The 18091-nt window shown below is 38.1% G+C and overlaps 1 protein-coding gene across 6 annotated transcripts in view; it reads right to left on the bottom strand.

Moving 5' to 3' along the window:
- Positions 1-7087: 7087 nt before the first annotated feature.
- The window catches only part of LOC126498315 (glycine N-acyltransferase-like protein Keg1), a 111800-nt gene continuing 100796 nt past the window's right edge, over positions 7088-18091 (bottom strand). For all 6 annotated transcript variants that reach the window (XM_050136846.1, XM_050136847.1, XM_050136845.1 and 3 more), the window contains 4 exons: positions 17355-17462; positions 15476-15602; positions 13061-13232; positions 7088-8778 (listed from right to left, as the gene is read on the bottom strand). In XM_050136846.1, coding sequence (XP_049992803.1) covers positions 8376-8778; positions 13061-13232; positions 15476-15602; positions 17355-17462 — 810 coding nt within the window. In that variant the 3' untranslated portion in view covers positions 7088-8375. The remainder of the gene's footprint in view (positions 8779-13060; positions 13233-15475; positions 15603-17354; positions 17463-18091) is intronic.

The following is an 18091-nucleotide window of genomic DNA, read 5'->3' as shown; positions in this document are numbered from 1 at the left end:
TCTCCCAGATCCTCCATGACCACTCCAATTTTATCTCCTACTTCTTTTTTTTTCCCTCTCTCTCTCCCTCTTCCACAGAATCCGGTTATTACTGGCTATGGTACGGATATTACATGGGAATGGTATAGTGAAATGTACTGGGGCATGAGTACCCTTCAAGAAAACTGACTGTCCTTGACCTAGCAGCCATAAACTATCAATAGCTTTTAGCTGGAAGGGGGAGGTTGTGATTCCCCTCCCCCATCTAGACTAGAATGTAGACTCTCTTGATACTGTGTTGATCTTATGCAAGCAGCCATCATTATTATGAGTTCATGAGTACAATGGCTCTGTTGTATCTAGATGGCATAATTTTGTAATATTCCTCCCTGAACTTTGACTCTTTTAATCTTTCTGCCCCCCCCCCCATTCCATGATGTTCCCTGAGCCTAGGGATTATTATGCTCTTTTTTTCCTTCAACAGTTAGACACCTTTATAATTTTAAAATTATTTTCAAATAAATATCTCAATTTTATTTTTAGAGTTAACTCAGAGTCATTTTCCATATAAGTTTTAATTTTTTTTACTCAGTTTATGTACTGAAGTGTCCATATGAATAAAAATTGAGGGGACTCTTCTTTGCTTATGGCACATTTTTAAAAAACTAGATTATTATTCATGACCATACTTACTTCCAGTTTTAGGGAAAAAAATGGGGCACCTAGGAGAAAAGATTCCTTTGGTGGTAAACAGTTCATTTTATTTTGGAGGCCAGTACCACCCTGTTGGCTTCATCCACCAGAAGAGAACAGTGCCAATGAAAGTTATCATTCTAAGACACTCCTTCTTCATGGAAGAACTTTTTGTTTGATTGGTTAGATGTGTGTGTGTGTGTGTGTGTGTGTGTGTGTGTGTGTGTGTGTAGAGGACTACTCACTGAGGCCAGAAGAGGCCTCCATTCCCTATACTGCACTGCAATAGGCCCAAAGCAGCTTCTTTATTAACTAATGGTATTCACAGCATACAGAAGGGAAACCTACATCACATATCTCCCAACAAGAGAGAGGCTAATGTGAAAACTGCAGTCAGTGCACAGCCTCCAGCTGCTCCCCAGCCAGCCTCTGTAGGACAGCAAGGAACCTCTCTTGGAGAGACTTCCATGAAAACTCAAAGGATGAACTCTTTGTGGTGCCTCCTGATTGTAATTCCAGCACTTGGGAGGCTGAGACCCGTAGTCGCCCAATGGATAATGAGTATCAGAACACAGGAACAGGGCAGCAAAAACATTTCTGAAATAAATTCAGACTCAGAATACTAGGATTGGAGAACAGGTGCAGCATGTCCACCATGGGACTTCTATTGGACCATGTTGAGATACAGAAAGCCCCATCTTCAGAGAGAATCTAGTCATGATAAGTAGAAATCAGTCTCCATGACCTAGTATCCTGGTAAAATTTTTGGAGCTTGTGGTGGTTTAAATGAGAAATGTCAACATCTGTTCATGCATTTGAATACTTGACTGCCCATTTTTTGTGCTTCTGGGGAAGGTTAAGTACCTATTAGGAGATGGAGCTTTGTGGGAGGACATATGTCTCTAGAGTGAGCTTTGTGGGTGTAGCCTGGCTCAACTTCCGTTTTCTTTTTGCTTCAGGTTTTCAGATAAATGTGATCATCTAGTTTCCTGTTTCAGCCATTTGCTTCCATACCATCGCTGCCATGATGGCCTCTAACCCTTTGGAGTAATAAGTCAAAGTAATCCCCTTTTCTCTTAGTTTACTTTTGGTCAAGGAGTTTTTTTTTTTCAGACCACACAAAAGAAATATAAAGCCATTTATATTGGTAAAACATTTACCTCTTTATATCCTCTGACAGGGTTTCAGGTAATTAAAATGTTGTGGGATTTTGATCTGTTAAGTCACTGACCTTTGGGGCAACAAGCCCTAGGGTGAAATATTGTCTACTTATGTGACCTCCTAAAAGCAGAGGGGGAAAAATTGCTTTCTTTCTTGCTTTTTTGCTCCAGTGGTTGGACCCCAGCTCTCCTGGGTAGAACTGCAGGACATAACAGCTAGATCATGGCGGTGTCTAATCTGTATCCATGAGTGTTTAATCCCTATTTTTTTAAAAATATATTTTATTGATATTTATTGAGCTCTACATTTTTCTCTGCTCCCCTCCCAAGGTCCCCAAGCTCCCAATTTACTCAGGAGATCTTGTATTTTTCTACTTTCTATTTCCCATGTAGATTATATCTATGTAAGTCTCTGGCCTAGATGGAGTAGGTATGACCTTGAAGAAGGTATGTCACTGTGGCTTGGCTTTGGAGTTTAAAGGCCTGTGACAGGCCCAGTGTCTCTCTGCCCACTGACTGCAGATCAGGATGTCAGCTCATGGCCACATTCCTGTCTGCTTACTACCATGGTATAAACCTCTAAAACTGTGAGAAAGCCACAATTAAATACTTTCTTTTATTAGAATTTTTTTAGTCATGGTATCTCTTCACAGAAATTGAACAGTGAGTAAAATAGATGTTTTGAAAAAAAGATTAACTAAAAAAGAAACAGTGTAGCAACAACATGACCAAGGCAGTTTATAAAAGGAAGCATTTAATTGGAGATTTGCTTACAGTTTCTGAAGGTATAAGTTGTAGTGTGAATTCTAGTTGGTCTTAATAATAAAAACCCAAGTCAGATATTGGGATAAATGCTGAAAGATCAGAGAAGTAAGGGGTTAGCCACTAGAGAGACCTTTTTACCTCTACCAAATCCTCAGATTGAAGGGGGGCAAGATTCTGCCTCCAGGAATTCTCAGACTGAATGCCTTGAACTCCTGTCTCTTTCTGCTTTATATTTCTCTCTCTGCCCACCTACATCCCTTTATGTCTCCACCTCCCTAGTGTTGGGGTTAAGGGCATGAGACTCCCAAGTACTGGGATTAAAGGTGTGAGGCACCACCACAGCCTCTATTTCTCTTTGAGATTGAATCAATCTAGTGTAGCCCAGGGTGGCCTTGAACTCACAGAGATCAATCTGTCTCTGCCTTCTTCATGCTGGGATTAAAGATATGTGCCACCACTGCCTGGCCTCTATCGTTAACTAGTGGCTTGCTCCACATTCTGATCCTCAGGCAAGCTTTATTTGTTATAGCATAACAAAATCAATTATCACCACCATAAGTCTATGAGCATTGTGGTAGCTTGAGCGTAATTGGCCCCCATAAGCTCCTAGAGAGTGGCACTATTAGGAGGTATGACCTTGAGGGAGGAAGTGTGTCACTGTGGACAGACTTTGAGGCCTCCTATGCTCAAGCTATGCCTAGTTCAGACCACTTCCTATTGTCTGCAGGTCAAGATGTAGGACACTTGGATCATTCTCAAGCACCATGTGTGCCTGTTAAACCACCATGTCTCACCAAGATAATAATGGACTAAAAGCTCTAAAAAAAATGTAAACCATCCCAATTAAATGTTTTCCTTTATAAGAGTTGCCATGGTCATGGTGTCTCTAGAAACACCTGAGACAAACATCATGGTAGAAAGTATAATGACAGGCAGACGTGATACTGGAGCAGTATCCAGGAGCACATATCTTATCCACAGCCAGAGGTGGAAGAGAGAGAGAGTTAGATCTAGAGGGGGAGAAGGTATGCTGTGAGCTTTTGAAACCTCAAAGTCAACCCTCAGTGATGTACCTTCTACAACAAGGTCGTAACTCCTAATACTTCTTAACAATCCACTGACTGGGAACCAAACATTTAAATATATGAGCCCATAGGGACCATTCCCATTCATACCATCACATGCCACTCCCCATTTCCTGACTCCCATCTGCTTGTGGCTATATCATAATGCAAAATGCATTCAATTCAGTTACATGCTCTGGAGAAAAAGTTATTGTGAATAAACAGTTTTAAAATTATAGTATAATGATGAATATTGAAACCAGTAAAACACGGATTTAAGTCTAATAAAGTATTTTAAGTATGACAATAAGGTAGAATGAATGGCAAAACACTAATCTTGTCTCAGCAGATGAAATATAAAAATCAAATTACCATAATAATCCAAAAATTTGTACTTTACTCTCATGGAAGAGATGGGTAAAAGGTTGCAAGAATTATGTTGGGTTTCTGATTTTATGTGTAAGACTGACACTAGATGCTCGTTCAGTTTTTACTTTGATAATAAAAAACACAACCTTTATTTCTTTAATTTAGTAGTTAGTGATGTGCAATGCAGTTATCTAAGTAACAAGTGATGATTAACTCATTGACTAATAAAGATCTAATGGCAAAGTCTAGTAGTGAGTGCAACTATTTATTAAATGAATTTGTTATTATACTAAATATTTAAGAGTAGATGATATTTCAGTTTGTTTTCAGCAAAATAAATCAGACATGAAATCATATGGCCACCATTCAGCAGAACTTGTCACACAACCAGCAGAATTGCAAATTTACTGTAATCTTATGTGTACATTCATAAATAGAAGGAAATGCTAATGTGTTGCTAATATGTGGCTTGGAGTTAATAAAAACCAACCTCTCTCTCTCTCTCTCTCTCTCTCTCTCTCTCTCTCTCTCTCTCTCTCTCTCTCTCTCTCTCTCTCTCTCGAAAATCTACTGACCTAAGCAGAACTTCTTTCTGTCAAAACATGGCCTCTAATGCCAACAACTAGAAGCCACAGAAATGTACATTCCTTCCAATAATGAAGAGGAAAATTCAATTCATCACCCCTTTGTTCCAATCTAAGTACTAACAAGGTCAGCCCTGCTTGGTTTAGAAGATCATATTAGCTATGGAAAATTATATATGAGAGAAGTAAAATAAAATAGAACTAAAAGAGCCTTTATAATACTTTATTTTTATTTGTTCATTATTTAGTGTATTCAGAAATTATCTCCTTTCAGTTCTTACGGAGAATTAGTAACACTGTACCACTGTTGGGTACAGTGGGAAACAGTGATGCTGAGTTACAGTGTTAGTCATTTCTAGTTAAACTTTCTGCTTGTTTTCTACTCTGAAAACAGTGACTCATGATGAAAAATCTTAGCATCCCCTGTGTGGATGATCCCTGAAGGTAAGAAAGATAAATTCATTTCTTGCAGACTCCACTTTAAGAGAGGTTGTCTTTCAAACCATTTGCTCATTTTCGTGTGATGTAGCTGCCAATGTCTTGACATAACAGTTTCCTAAAGGTTGAGTTATAATAGAAGATCTGCAGTACTTATTAAGAGCTGTAGGCTAAAGTGAAGAGTTAATCCCAAGAAGCATCCACTCCTGCCAGAGGACTTGGCTACTGCTGCTGCCCTCTGCTGGCTGAGCAGAGTCTCTGACGATCAGCCCATTCTTTGAACTATCTTTCATCCTTTTGCAATCTGGTCAACTGAAAAATTCTCACTCTCTGCTGTACTAAGGTAAATGGTCATTCTTTTCTTTAAAATTTCATATTATTTAGTTTATTTATTTTAAAACTGCGTTATACATGCCTAGTGGCCCAAGACTTTAATCCCAGCACTTGAGAGGCAGAAGCAGGTGAATCTTTCAGAGCTCAAGATCAACACAGTGAGACCATATCTCAAAAAAGAAACCTAATTTTTACCTAAAAAAACTTGTCATTAAGTGCTTTTGAATTTTTGAAGTTTCAAAACTCTTTCAAGAATGATATTCTAATAAGTCTCTGAATTACATATCTCCTAATTCTCTCATAAACCATTTCTCTGTTTTTATTTTTTGTAGAGCTGGAGTTAGCACTCAAGACCCCATGCATGCTGGACAAGTGACCCAAAACGTGAAATATAATTGATCAAGTTTTAAAGCGCACATATGTATAGGAACTCATAATACAGTTCACAGGAATTTTTCTATTTTACTAACCAGTTTGAACTGTGCGACCTACATTGCGTGAGACTGATCAAGGCCCTTTTCACATGTCAGAACGTTGTGTAGCTGGGTCTATTTGTGGGACTCTGGTTATGGGAGAAGGGGGTATCCCTACTGCTTTGACTGGCTCTTGAGAATCTATGACTCATGCTGGATTGCCTTGCCCAAACTGAATAAGGGAGTCTTAGGGGTTTATGGCATCTTGATAGGCCATGCCTTGCTGACATACAGAGAAGCCTGTCCCTTTCTGAGCAAATTCAGAGAAGGAGTGAATTTGGGGTGTGAAGGGGAGGAAAGGGGAGAGAGTGAGAAGATAAGATGGAAGAGAGGTTGTGGTTATCATGTAAAATAAATAAATGAATAAACCAGAAATGTCTGGAAGATCTTTTGTATTTGTAAATTCTCTGAATTTATTATGTTTACATTTGAATTGTATTTATTCAAGCTTCATAGTATGTGTGTGTTCATGCACGTGTGTCTGTGTCTGTGTGTGTGTGTGTGTGTGTATGTGTGTGTGTATACAATGCACATGCAGGTGCCTGCAGAGGCCAGAAGAGGGCATCAGAGCCCATGCAGTTGAAGTTGTAGATGATTGTGAACCATCATTTGGGTTCTATGAATGAAACAGGAGTCCTCTGAAAGATCAGTCAGTGCTCTTAATGACTGAACTAACTTTCCAGTCCTATATTTGAACTTTAGAATTTGCTATTTTGGATGATTCTGTTGCTAAGAGAGATCTTAAAAAATTAAAGTGAAAATAAAATTCAAAAATATAGTTTGGTATATGTTTAAATATTTAAGAAACTAAGATTGTAAATAGATGCAAAAACACATACACACATAAATATATACACTATATAATTTATTAGTTCCTAAAAACATATCTGACTTCAAATGGAATAAGAAAGGCAATTAAAGCCTTGTTTTAAAATGAACCCCTGTGCAACTTGACTTTAGATTGAAAAAGAATATAAATATTCTGTCATATTTCCAGAAAACTTGAGGGGGAAAAACAAATTAAACAACTGTTTGGAGCCACAGGACTGGCAGCAGAAGGATTTGAGAACTGGAGGGAAGAACTCAGGGGCTGTCTGCTGTTGGAGCTTTAGACGGTTGTCTAAAGTCCTGATTATTTGAACATACTCCAGAAAATTTATTTAAATTCAGCTCATAAAAGTTCAGACACAACATTTTCCTCTTTACTGAAGAAATGGTTTTTCTACACCCAAGATCTCTCTCTCTCTCTCTCTCTCTCTCTCTCTCTCTCTCTCTCTCTCTCTCTCCCCCCTTAACTTCCTTTAGCCCCCGAGTTTTGTTTTTCTTCTCCTTCTTCACCCTCCCCTTTTCTCTCTCTCCTACGCAAAGACATCCATTTTTCTGTTTTGAGTGCTATTGTTTTCTCCTCTCCCCACAGTGCTCTGCCTTCTAACATTTATGCTTCTATAAATAAAGAATAGTTTTATTAAATATGAACATTATAGTGAAGTAACAAAGCTCAACCTTTAGAACAATGCTAACTTCTCTTTCCTGGTGTGAGAACTAATGGTGAAAAGTCAATGTAAATTAAAGAAAATTAGTCCTTTCTTAAAATTACATTTATTTATTTGTGAGTATCCATGTCATGGCACACTCGTGGAGGCCAGAGGACAACTTGATACAATTGGTTTTCGTCTTCCACAATGTGGGTCCTAGATATTGACCTCAGGTAAAAAGGCATGGCTGCAGGCATCTGTACCTGTTGATCCCTAGTTTATTTCTTAATAATTCTACAATTTCACCACACACATTGTGCATCTGTTCATGCATGTGTAGTAGTTTTTACATAAAAACAATATAACAGCTAGGAAGTGACCTGGAAGAGAATGATTTTAAATAGGTGTTTATAGATGGCAAGCTACTCCTCCAGTCAATAAAAGAAAATCAACAGAAAGCTAGAGGCGGTATGAATGTGTGGTGCGGCAGGTCACAAAACAATCCTACTTGTAATGAGCATGGATCAGAAGCTATAAAAGCAAAGTAGAAAAGAAAATTATTTAGTTAAATGCATTAGAGCAGTGTTCTCAATCTTCAGATGGCAAAACCTTTGGGGGTTGAATGACCCTTTCACAAGGTTGCCTAAGACCATCACAAAACTCAGATATATATTTTATGATTCATAACAGTAGCAAAATTACAGTTATAAAGTAGCAATAAAAATAATTTTATGGTTACAGTTCATCTCAACACGAGGAACTGTATCAGAATTAGGAAGTTTGAGAACTACTGTGTTAGAGGCATCTTGAGAATGTGATGCTTGTGACAAAGTTGGAGCAGGAGACAGTGACCTTCTGCATGACAAGGAAATGGAGTTAAGTGCATGAGCAATGTGAGGGCAGAGAAACGGTGTGTGCAGTTCATGATATACACCTGCTTTCTAGAAACACATGCCCACCTAATGACAATTTATTACTTCTCTCTGTTCATTCAGCTGTTTCTCCATCTACAAGGACGGTACCCTCATCACTCTTTTCAGCTTCAGAGAGGCTCATAATTCCACTGGTTCCAAGTACAGGTCATGCGGACATAATCCAGCCTGGCAAGCATTTTCTGAATGGTGACATTAGCTTTATCGGTATGTCCATACACAGGGAAGCCAAGATCATTTAGAGTCTGAATCTGGTGAGCGACAACATGGTAAATGAGATTCTGGTTCCGGTACTGAGGCAAGGTGCCTCCCATTCTCAATTCTCCAGTGTGGTCCATCAGGCCCCAGGACACAGGAATCCCCTCAGGCCCCATAATACAGGAGCTGGGGAAGGTGTGGATACACCGCTCAATGAATTTCTGACTTTTCTCATTGCCACCAAAATGCCAGATGCTATTCACCAACGCAGCATGTGTAACATCCAGGGAGGTGAGTTTGAACAACTCTTGATTACTGTTGGGAACAAGAGGAAAGAGCAGCCCTTAGTCACATAGGTTATGAATAATTTTATTCATTTTCCCCTAAATTTCCCCAAGAGTCAGACAGCAGACTCACTAAGACTGTGTGCTCTGTAGCCAGACTGTCTGAGCTCCTACCAGCACTGTGTGAATTAACTGTTGATTAATTGTTCTTCACTTTTTGTGTTTCCCCATCTAGTGAGTAGGGCTAATAAGCGACTTTTACTATAGACTAGCACGTTAGTGTGACGGGGGCTCAGATTCAGTGCCTAACAGCTAGTAAAAATGTTCCAGGCAACATTTGCAGTTTTTATTTGTCCATGACTCAGTGAGAGAGTTCAAATATGATCTTTCAGTTAGGGAGCTTCAATATGATCAGTCTTGTTTTATGTAAAAGGAAACAGTTTTGTGGGCAAGCAAACTTCCCAAAACATATTTAGTAAGCAGAAGCCAAATTTCGGTATCATAGAATTTGGTATCTTGCAGTCCTTAGGCATTGTGGTGAGCAAAAGATAAAGTCAAGTGCAAAGATTGGCAGCAATGTGATGATATGAGAGTTTACATAAGCGACTCCAAAAATTCCACCAAGAAACTTCACAACTTGTAAACACTTTTAGCAATGTAGCAGGATATAAGATTAACTCAAAAAAAAAATCAGTAACCCTCCTGCACACAGATGATAAAAGGGCGGAGAAAGAAATCAGAGACCATCAACCATCACTATACCCACAAATAGTATAAAATATCTCTGAGTACCACTGACAAAGCAAATGGATTTGTATGACAAGAACTTTAAATCTTTGAAGAAAGAAATTGAAGAAGACACCAGAAAATGGAAAGATCTCCCATGCTCTTGGGTAGGTAGTATTAACGTAGTAAAAATGGCAATCTTATCAAATACATTCTACAGATTCGATGCAATGCCCATCAAAATCCCAGCAAAATTCTTCACAGACCTAAAAAAAAAAGGTACTCAACTTCACGAGGAAAATACAAAATCCCAGGATAGCCAAAACAATCTTGTACAATAAAAAACTTCTGGAGACATTACAATCCCTAACTTCAAACTCTACTACAAAGCTACAGTACTGAAAACAGCCTGGTACTGGAAAAAAAAACCGGAAGGAGGACCAATGGAACAGAATCGAAGACCAGGTTATTAATCCACACACCTTCGAACACCTGATTTTTGACAAAGAGGCAACAAATATCAAATTGACAAGAGAAAACATATTTGACAAGTGGTGCTGGCATAACTGGATATCAACATGTAGAAGAATGAAAATAGTTCCATATCTACCACTATGCAAAAAATTCAAGTCCAAATAAACCAAAGACCTCAACATAAAACCAGACACACTGAACCTCATAGAAGAGAAAGTAGGAAGTACATTTGAACACGTTGGCACAGGTGACTACTTCCTAAATATAACCCTAGTAGCACAGACATTGAGAAAAACAATTAATAAATGAGACCTCCTAAAACTGAAAAGCTTCTGTAAAGCAAAGGGCATGGTCAACAAGACAAAAGACCAGTCTACAGAATGAAAAAAGTTCTTCACCAACCCCATATCAGAAAGATGTATGATCTCCAAAATACAAAGAACTCAAGAAATTGGTCATCAAAAGAACAAAGAATCCAATAAAAAAATGAAGGATAGACCTAAACAGAGAACACTCAACAGAGGAATCTAAAATGGCTGAAAGACACTTAAGGAAATGTTCAACATCCTTAGTCATCAGAGAAATGCAAATTAAAACAACTCTGAGATTCCATCTTACACCTGTAAGAATGGCCAAGATTAAAAACACTGATGACAACTTATACTGGAGAGGTTCTAGGGAAAAGGGAACACTCCTGTATTGCTGGTGGGAAAGCAAGCTGGTACAGAAGCTTTGGATGTCAGTGTGGCCTTTTTTTTCCCCTGAAAATTAGGAAACAACATTCCTCAAGACCCAGTAATACCACTTTTGGGTATATATCCAATGGATGCTCAATTGTGCCACAAGGACATGTGCTCAAGTATGTTCATAGAGGCATTGTTTGTCATAGGCAGAACGTGGAAACAACCTAAATGTCCCTTGATCGAAGAATGGATAAGGAAATGTGGTACATTTACACAATGGAGTACTGCAAAGCAGAAAAAAAAACAGCTTGAATTTTGGAGGCAAATGGATGGAGCTAAAAAACATCATTTTGATTGAGGTAACTCAGACCCAGAAAAACAATGTTCACGTGTACTCACACATATGTGGTTTTTAAACATAAAGCAAAGAAAACCAGCCCACAAATCACAATCCCAGAGAACCTAGACAACAATGAGGACACTAAGAGAGACATAAGTAAATCTAATCTACATGGGAAGTAGAAAAAGACAAAATTTCCTGAGTAAATTGGGAGCATGGGGACTTTAGGAAAGGGTTTAAAAGGAGGAGAGAGGTAAGAAGGGGAGCAGAGAGAAATGTAGAGCACAAGAGCAATCAATTAAAAAAAACTGCCAGCAATGTGGAATGAAGATAGCCTGCATTATGGAGTCTGATGCCTGAAGACGCATGTTATGCTATAGGGAGGCTTCAGAAGTCATTTTGAAATGTGCTCTTGAGGTGGACCTAGACACTCTCTTTCAGTGCTGGATCAGTCATCCACGTGCTAAACAAATTATTCCATCACTAGATTCTGCTGTCAAGAGATTGGACTAACTTAAAGCTCACATTAGGACACAAGTTTCCAGTAGCTTCTAGATGGGAGCATTCTCCAGGCTGCCAGGTATTATACAAGAGACCAGAGCTCTTCCAGAAGGAAAATTACACAAAAGGCTGAGGAATTGAGCATTCTCAAGTCACCTACTCACTGCTGGCTTCTGGTTCTCCTCAGCATTACGTTAAACATAAATGGGGACAATGTAAAATGTGTTCAAGATATTTTTATTAGGATTCAGTTGTTGCATGAAGAGAATTCACTGAACACATATTGGTTTGAAATCCACCGTGTGCCAGCTCCTGATGATCCTAACTCTTGCAGGTTTTCATTATTGGTAGAGGATGAATCAAATATCAAATCTGTAGAATAAATTAACTAGTTTCAAATACTCATGAGTGCTATGAGTAAAATAAATGTGAATCCCGAGCAGTGGTGACTTTTATTGAAGTGCTTTACCCAGAACTCTGATGAAGTAACTTGTGAGCTGATCTGGATAACAAAGTAAGTAATTAGTGTAAAGACTGATCTACATAGGAGAGAAGTTTTAGACAGAGGACAGAGGAGAGCTGATTTTGGAGACCTGAGCTCATGAAGGTCAAGTAGAATTGCATTAAAGCTATGGCATAGTATCAGTACCTTCTGCATTTAGCTTCTGCCCTCTCTTAAGACTGGAGGTGGAGGGAGGAGGGTTAGTGGGGGGAGCAGGAGGGGAATGGGAGGATGGGAGGAAGTGTTGCGTCCACCCTTGACCAGCAAGGAAAAATGCAATACCCGGAGCTCTTCTTGCAGCAGTTTTCAGGACTTTATTCACAGCAATCTATCTCCTTCTCCTTCTCTTTCTCTCTCTCCTTTCTCTTTGACCTCTCTCTCTCTTTTTTTTTTCCTCTCTCCTCTCCTCGGGCAAACCTCTCCCAGCCCTTAAGTAGGCGTGGGCTGCTAACCCCGAGCTGCCAGGTGGGCACTGCCCATAGGTTCACACATATGCAGGCAGCTGATGATCATTGTGTGATCAGGCATAAGTCAGGTCTTAGCCATCTCAGGAGTTGATTATACATCTCCATCAGGTGTGACTCACAAGGAAGAGGAAGTTTTTGAATGGAAAAATAAAAAAAATAAACAAAAAATATAAATAAATAAATATTTTATAAAAAGGATTTTTGAACACCAAGTCTAAGACTTCAGCATAAGCTCATCTCAGTTATTTGTGGGTCCCATATCTATTGATAAGTGTCCTCACAACAAACAAAAGAGGAAAAGACACAGAGAATAAAGTAGGTTGTGTGAAAGTGAGTTTAGTGAGTGGAGCATTGTAGCCCAAAGCCAAGGTGCTCCTGGAATGACAATGTGTGTGGGAAAAGAACATAAGGAATTCTATCCTGTGGATTCCAATGCAGCACAGCCTTGGTCAGATCTTGATTTCTACCTTCTAGACTCCAAAACAATGGTATATCATATGCACTTTGATTTTAGCCCTATCCCTTAAGGTGGCCTTCTAACGATCACTTCAGAAATCTAACACAGGAGGCATGTTATTAGTAAGACAGTGACTGGTACAGAACAGCTTTGAAACACTTACATGGGCTTGGGATTGTCACTGCTGCATACTAAGTTATTCACGTCCACCAAGGAAGGATCCACTTTCTTTGCTGTTTCACTTTTCATATAGAGAAAGCACTGTGTATGCTTGACCTTGCCTGAATTAATGGCTCCAAGATTTTCTATCACTTTGTCCAGGCTTGACTGTGAACCTTGATGGAGAAACAAGGCAGCGAATGATATACCATTATTCATCTTACCATTTGGGAAGGCTATTCAGTGGAACCAAAGGGAATATGAGCATAGAATCATCAAGTCTTATGTTAAATCATGACTAGCTTCATATGATAAAGTTTATATTCCTCCATTTTTAAAATTTAAATTTTGGATGGTATCACAAACCCTAACTACTTGAGACTACAGTTTATATTCAGGAGTTATGAAATTAGAGAGAAACACGGTGTCAGGGAAACTCCCAGGAACCCACAAGGATGACCCCAGCTAAGACTTCTAGCAATAGTGAAAATGATGCCTAAACTATCCTTCTCTTGTAATCAGACTGGTGACCTCCCTAATAGTCATCATAGAGACTTCATCCAGTAACTGATGGAAACAGATGCAGAGGTCCACAACCAAGCACTGTGCCAAGCTCCAATAGTTCAGCTAAAGAAGAAGGAGGGATTATATGAGCAAGGAGCTTCAAGAGCATGATTAGAAACCCACAGAGACAACTGACCTGGGCTTGTGGGAGCTCAGGACTATGAACAGGCAGTTAGACAGTTTGCACTGAACTAACCCTGGCCTTCTGCATCTGGGTGAGAGTTGTGTAGCTTCGTCTATGCATTGGTCCTCTAGCAGTGGGACCAGGACCTGTCCCTGTTGCATGAGCTGGCTCTCATGCAACTCTCTGTGGTGGGATGCCTTGCCCAGCTGTGATGCAGTGGGGACAAGCTTGATACTGCGTCAACTTCATATGCCATGCTTTGTTGACTACCATGGGAAGACTTGGCCCTTTGAATGGAGGCTGAGGAGTAGTGGATTGGGGTGTGTGTAGATGGAAGATGGGGGAGGGAATGAGAAGAGAAGAAAGAGGGGAAACTGTGGTTGGTATGTAAAATTTAAAAAGTCTACAGATATAGCTATCAAACAAGATGAGTTAGAAGCATGGTAGCTGAAATTTACAGGACATTTCTATGGACTCACTCTATTGAGTTGTTACTATAAGATTCTCAGTTCCTTTCTATTGCACTAATATGGTTTCCTTAACCATGAATTACTTTGGTTTAGTCATAAAACTTGCTTCTGTTCATGGGAAGAATGTGATTTAGTAAACATGGTTCAAAGAATGCACTGAGGTTGACTTTCACACTCTGTTCCTGATCCTGTGACATTTGCATGTCACTCAATCCACTTCCATCCCTGAGGTTAAGAGTTGGCACAGTGTTATTATGAAATACTAGACTTGGGATCATGGTGAGCTATTTCTATGAGCTCATCATTACCCTCCAGACAACTGAGCCCATATGTGTGAATCCAGGTGAGACTAGCAGAGCTGCCTAATGGAGGTAGATCCAAATTTCTTACCCATACAATTGTAAGCTAAAATAATTGTTGTTTTGAACTGATATTGAAAATTTGAAATTCTATATAACTAGATAGGATATTCCTAAGAAGTTTCTATTAAATGTCTCATTTAGTCCTAAAGGAGTCTATGTTTGGAATAGTATTAAAATCATTTTTTTCTCACAAAAACTTTAGTCTTCAAAAGAGAAATTACTTAGTCTTTCCCGAGCTGCCTAATGGAGGTCGATCCAAATTTCTTACCCATACAATTGTAAGCTAAAATAATTGTTGTTTTGAACTGATATTGAAAATTTGAAATTCTATATAACTAGATAGGATATTCCTAAGAAGTTTCTATTAAATGTCTCATTTAGTCCTAAAGGAGTCTATGTTTGGAATAGTATTATAATCTTTTTTTTTCTCACAAAAACTTTGGTCTTCAAAAGAGAAATTAGTCTTTCCCACACAGCTAACAACTGGTTCAGCCAGGTTTCAATCTTAGATCATACTTCTCTAGAAGGCATAGTCTTATGTACTAAAATATTCCTTTGAAAATGTGACAATATAATAAAACAGAGATGGCATGGGAGGTTACATTGCCCCCATGTTTATGTTCTTTAGTAAAATATGGGCATGCTAAAGAAGAAATCTTAAGTCCTAAGGCAGTAAGAAACTACATTAACATTTCCTTTGTACACTTTAAACCCTGCAGCTCTTGAGAGTTCTCTTCTCAGGTGGTAGATGCTGAGCCTAGAAACAGATAACAGCATGCTAATTGTCTATAACTTGCAAAAATGTGTGTGGAATGTAAGGTGTTGTTCAAGAGGAACAGTGACTTCCACCATGTTTACACAGGAGATAACAACAGCCACATATACCCTGGCTCTCTTACTTTGAATCTGTAGATGTTGTTTCCAGTTAATGACTTCTGATGAGCTGAGGAACTTCTGACAATTCTTGGGATCCTTAGAGTAGATTAGGTAAGTGTTAGTGTAGTGGTCAAGGTCATCTTCCATGTCCTGTTTTCAAAAAAAGAATAAACCAAAATGTTTATGGATGGGTTAATGTTCGGTTATATTGGTATTCAGTATTCAGCTACATTGTGAGATAAAAAATTCTAAAAGTAAGGGCTCCTGTGGATTTATGTTAATTATTTACAGTGCAAAAACAAGATAAAAATTTTTGACTAAATTCAAAATAAAATAACCCTGAAAAACATTACCCAAACTCAAGGGAAAGTAGAGTAGTATAAAATTCATTTAGAAGAAAAAAAAATAACAAATTAAAAGAAAAACATTTTGCTAAAAGAATAATTTTTGCTCTGGGCTATGAATACTCTGGTATTAAAGTCAATACTGAAAACAGAATCAGAATATGCACCTATAAATAGGGAGCCAATGCTAAAGCTAGTAAGCTAAGTACTCCTTTAAAAATAGCTTATTATTTTTAAGTAAATGACAACCTCGTAAAGCAAGGATATGGACATATATATACATACATATATGTGTACATATATACATACATGGAACAAGTTTGCAAACCCAAAATGGGACTACTTAATTATCAAAGAACATATCACAGAAATATTACTTCTATTAATATATAATCTAAATGCTTTTCTCCTCTAATTTTGGTGAAATATTAACTAAAATGTTGTATACTGTATAATGATACTGCAGATAAAAATATTGATTTTCTTGTTCTGCCTTATTAAATATTTAAGTTATATTGAACATTCATGTTTGGCATTTTTGTTCACTTGGTATTGAGAATAAACTCTGATTCTCTTCCTGTAACGTCAACCCCCCTAACCAAACTTTTTAAACATTATTTTATTGACTCTGCTGTATATAACTGGTATAGAAAGCATAGCAACATCTCAAAGGGAAGCTGATATTACAATGAAAATTCATGATGGAGTGAGAATGAGCTGGATTATTTTAAGTCCAGTTATTTTTAAAGACAAGAAATCTGTTTTACCCTAGGATAATAGTTGACAATGGAACTAAGAACTAACTTGTTACAATATACAAACCTAGCTTTGGTGATGCCCTTTTCTCTACAGATTTCCTTCTTTTATTGTATGGATATGAATATTTTCCTTACATGTATGTATTTATATCACATGCCAGTGATACCTGTTGAGATCAGAAGAGGGTGTCAGATTCCATTTAACTGGAATTCTTCACAGTTGGCAGCTACCATATGGGTGCCTGGAACCAAACCCTAGACCTCTCCAAGAACAGCAAGTGCTCTTAACCATTGAGTGATCTCTCCAACCCTCAGGAAATGTTGTTTTGATGTTTATAACAAAAGACCAAGCCATTTTTTGTGTATCAACATGATCTTATGTTGATAATACTTTCCATCAGTTGTCTCTAAATCCCTACAAACAATACATAAGAAATAATGAAGTGATAAAGTGTGCTCACAGTTCAAATCAGCCACTGCTGATGGAGGAACTATGCTGCCAAGTAAAACAAAAGCGTGGATAAAAATGAAAGTGTAGCATCTGTACCTTTAGTTACCATTCTCCATGGCTTATTACTACACCTTTGTGTATTTCCCTTCTTGAAAGTTTTATAACATTCTGTAATTTTTGTGTACTTTTGTGAATCATCCTTCAGGCAGGGTATTGATTGACATTAGTACAATTCATGTTTATTTTTCATAATGGGAATGGGCAGTGGCATCAACCATTTAGCCAGACACATGCTATGAATGCAACACATGTGGAGATACAGGCATATTTATTCTATATTGCAACTTACCTCCTCCCGGGGTCGAATAACAACAGTATTAAAATCAGGCCACTTGTCCACCAGAGCCTTGAGCTTGAATGGGTTTCCTTGATTCATGTGGAAGACAGTCCCATAAACCTAAATATTTCAAGCCAGCAGAAATGTCATCATATTACAAAGTGATAGGAAGCTGTAACATATTTGACTAGAACAATGATCATTCCTATGAAATTATGAAATTTTTGTTGGAGAGATATAATAAATTAATATTTCAAATGGTTCCTAGTGTCTAGTTGCTTATTCTAACAACAGTAGCTATCTTTTTATATATTGAGGTAAAATACAAAGAATGATGAGATTTACTAATAAACTCACTAACTGTCTTGCTGTAGAATCTAATAAAAATTTTCATGGATATTGGATTTATTTCTTTTCATGTGCAGACAAAGTTCATGAAGCTCAGACATTTCAGAAATAGCTTCCATTCATTGCAAGTCTTTTTCTTACTAGGCCTTGATACATTTTTGTGATTGCTGCTTTAATATTGATCTATATTATCTTTAGATCTGCATCATCTGACTGTTGATATGTGTGGATCATGGTTTCTCATCTAAGTTAAGATTTAGCCAGGGTTAGTGATACATGTCTGTTATGTCAGATAATAGGGAGGCTGAGGCACTCAGGTTGAAAATTCAAGGACTGCCTGGAATGAACAAGGAGTCCCAGGTCAACATATAAAAATAGAATATTTTATGATAGACAATTTT

Source organism: Alexandromys fortis, unplaced genomic scaffold (assembly GCF_014885135.2).
Source record: "Alexandromys fortis isolate MF-2015 unplaced genomic scaffold, M_Fortis_MF-2015_v1.1 scaffold_3, whole genome shotgun sequence".
NCBI lineage: Eukaryota > Metazoa > Chordata > Mammalia > Rodentia > Cricetidae > Alexandromys > Alexandromys fortis.
Note: the sequence above shows the minus strand (reverse complement) of the source record. Positions and strands in the feature narration are given on the sequence as shown.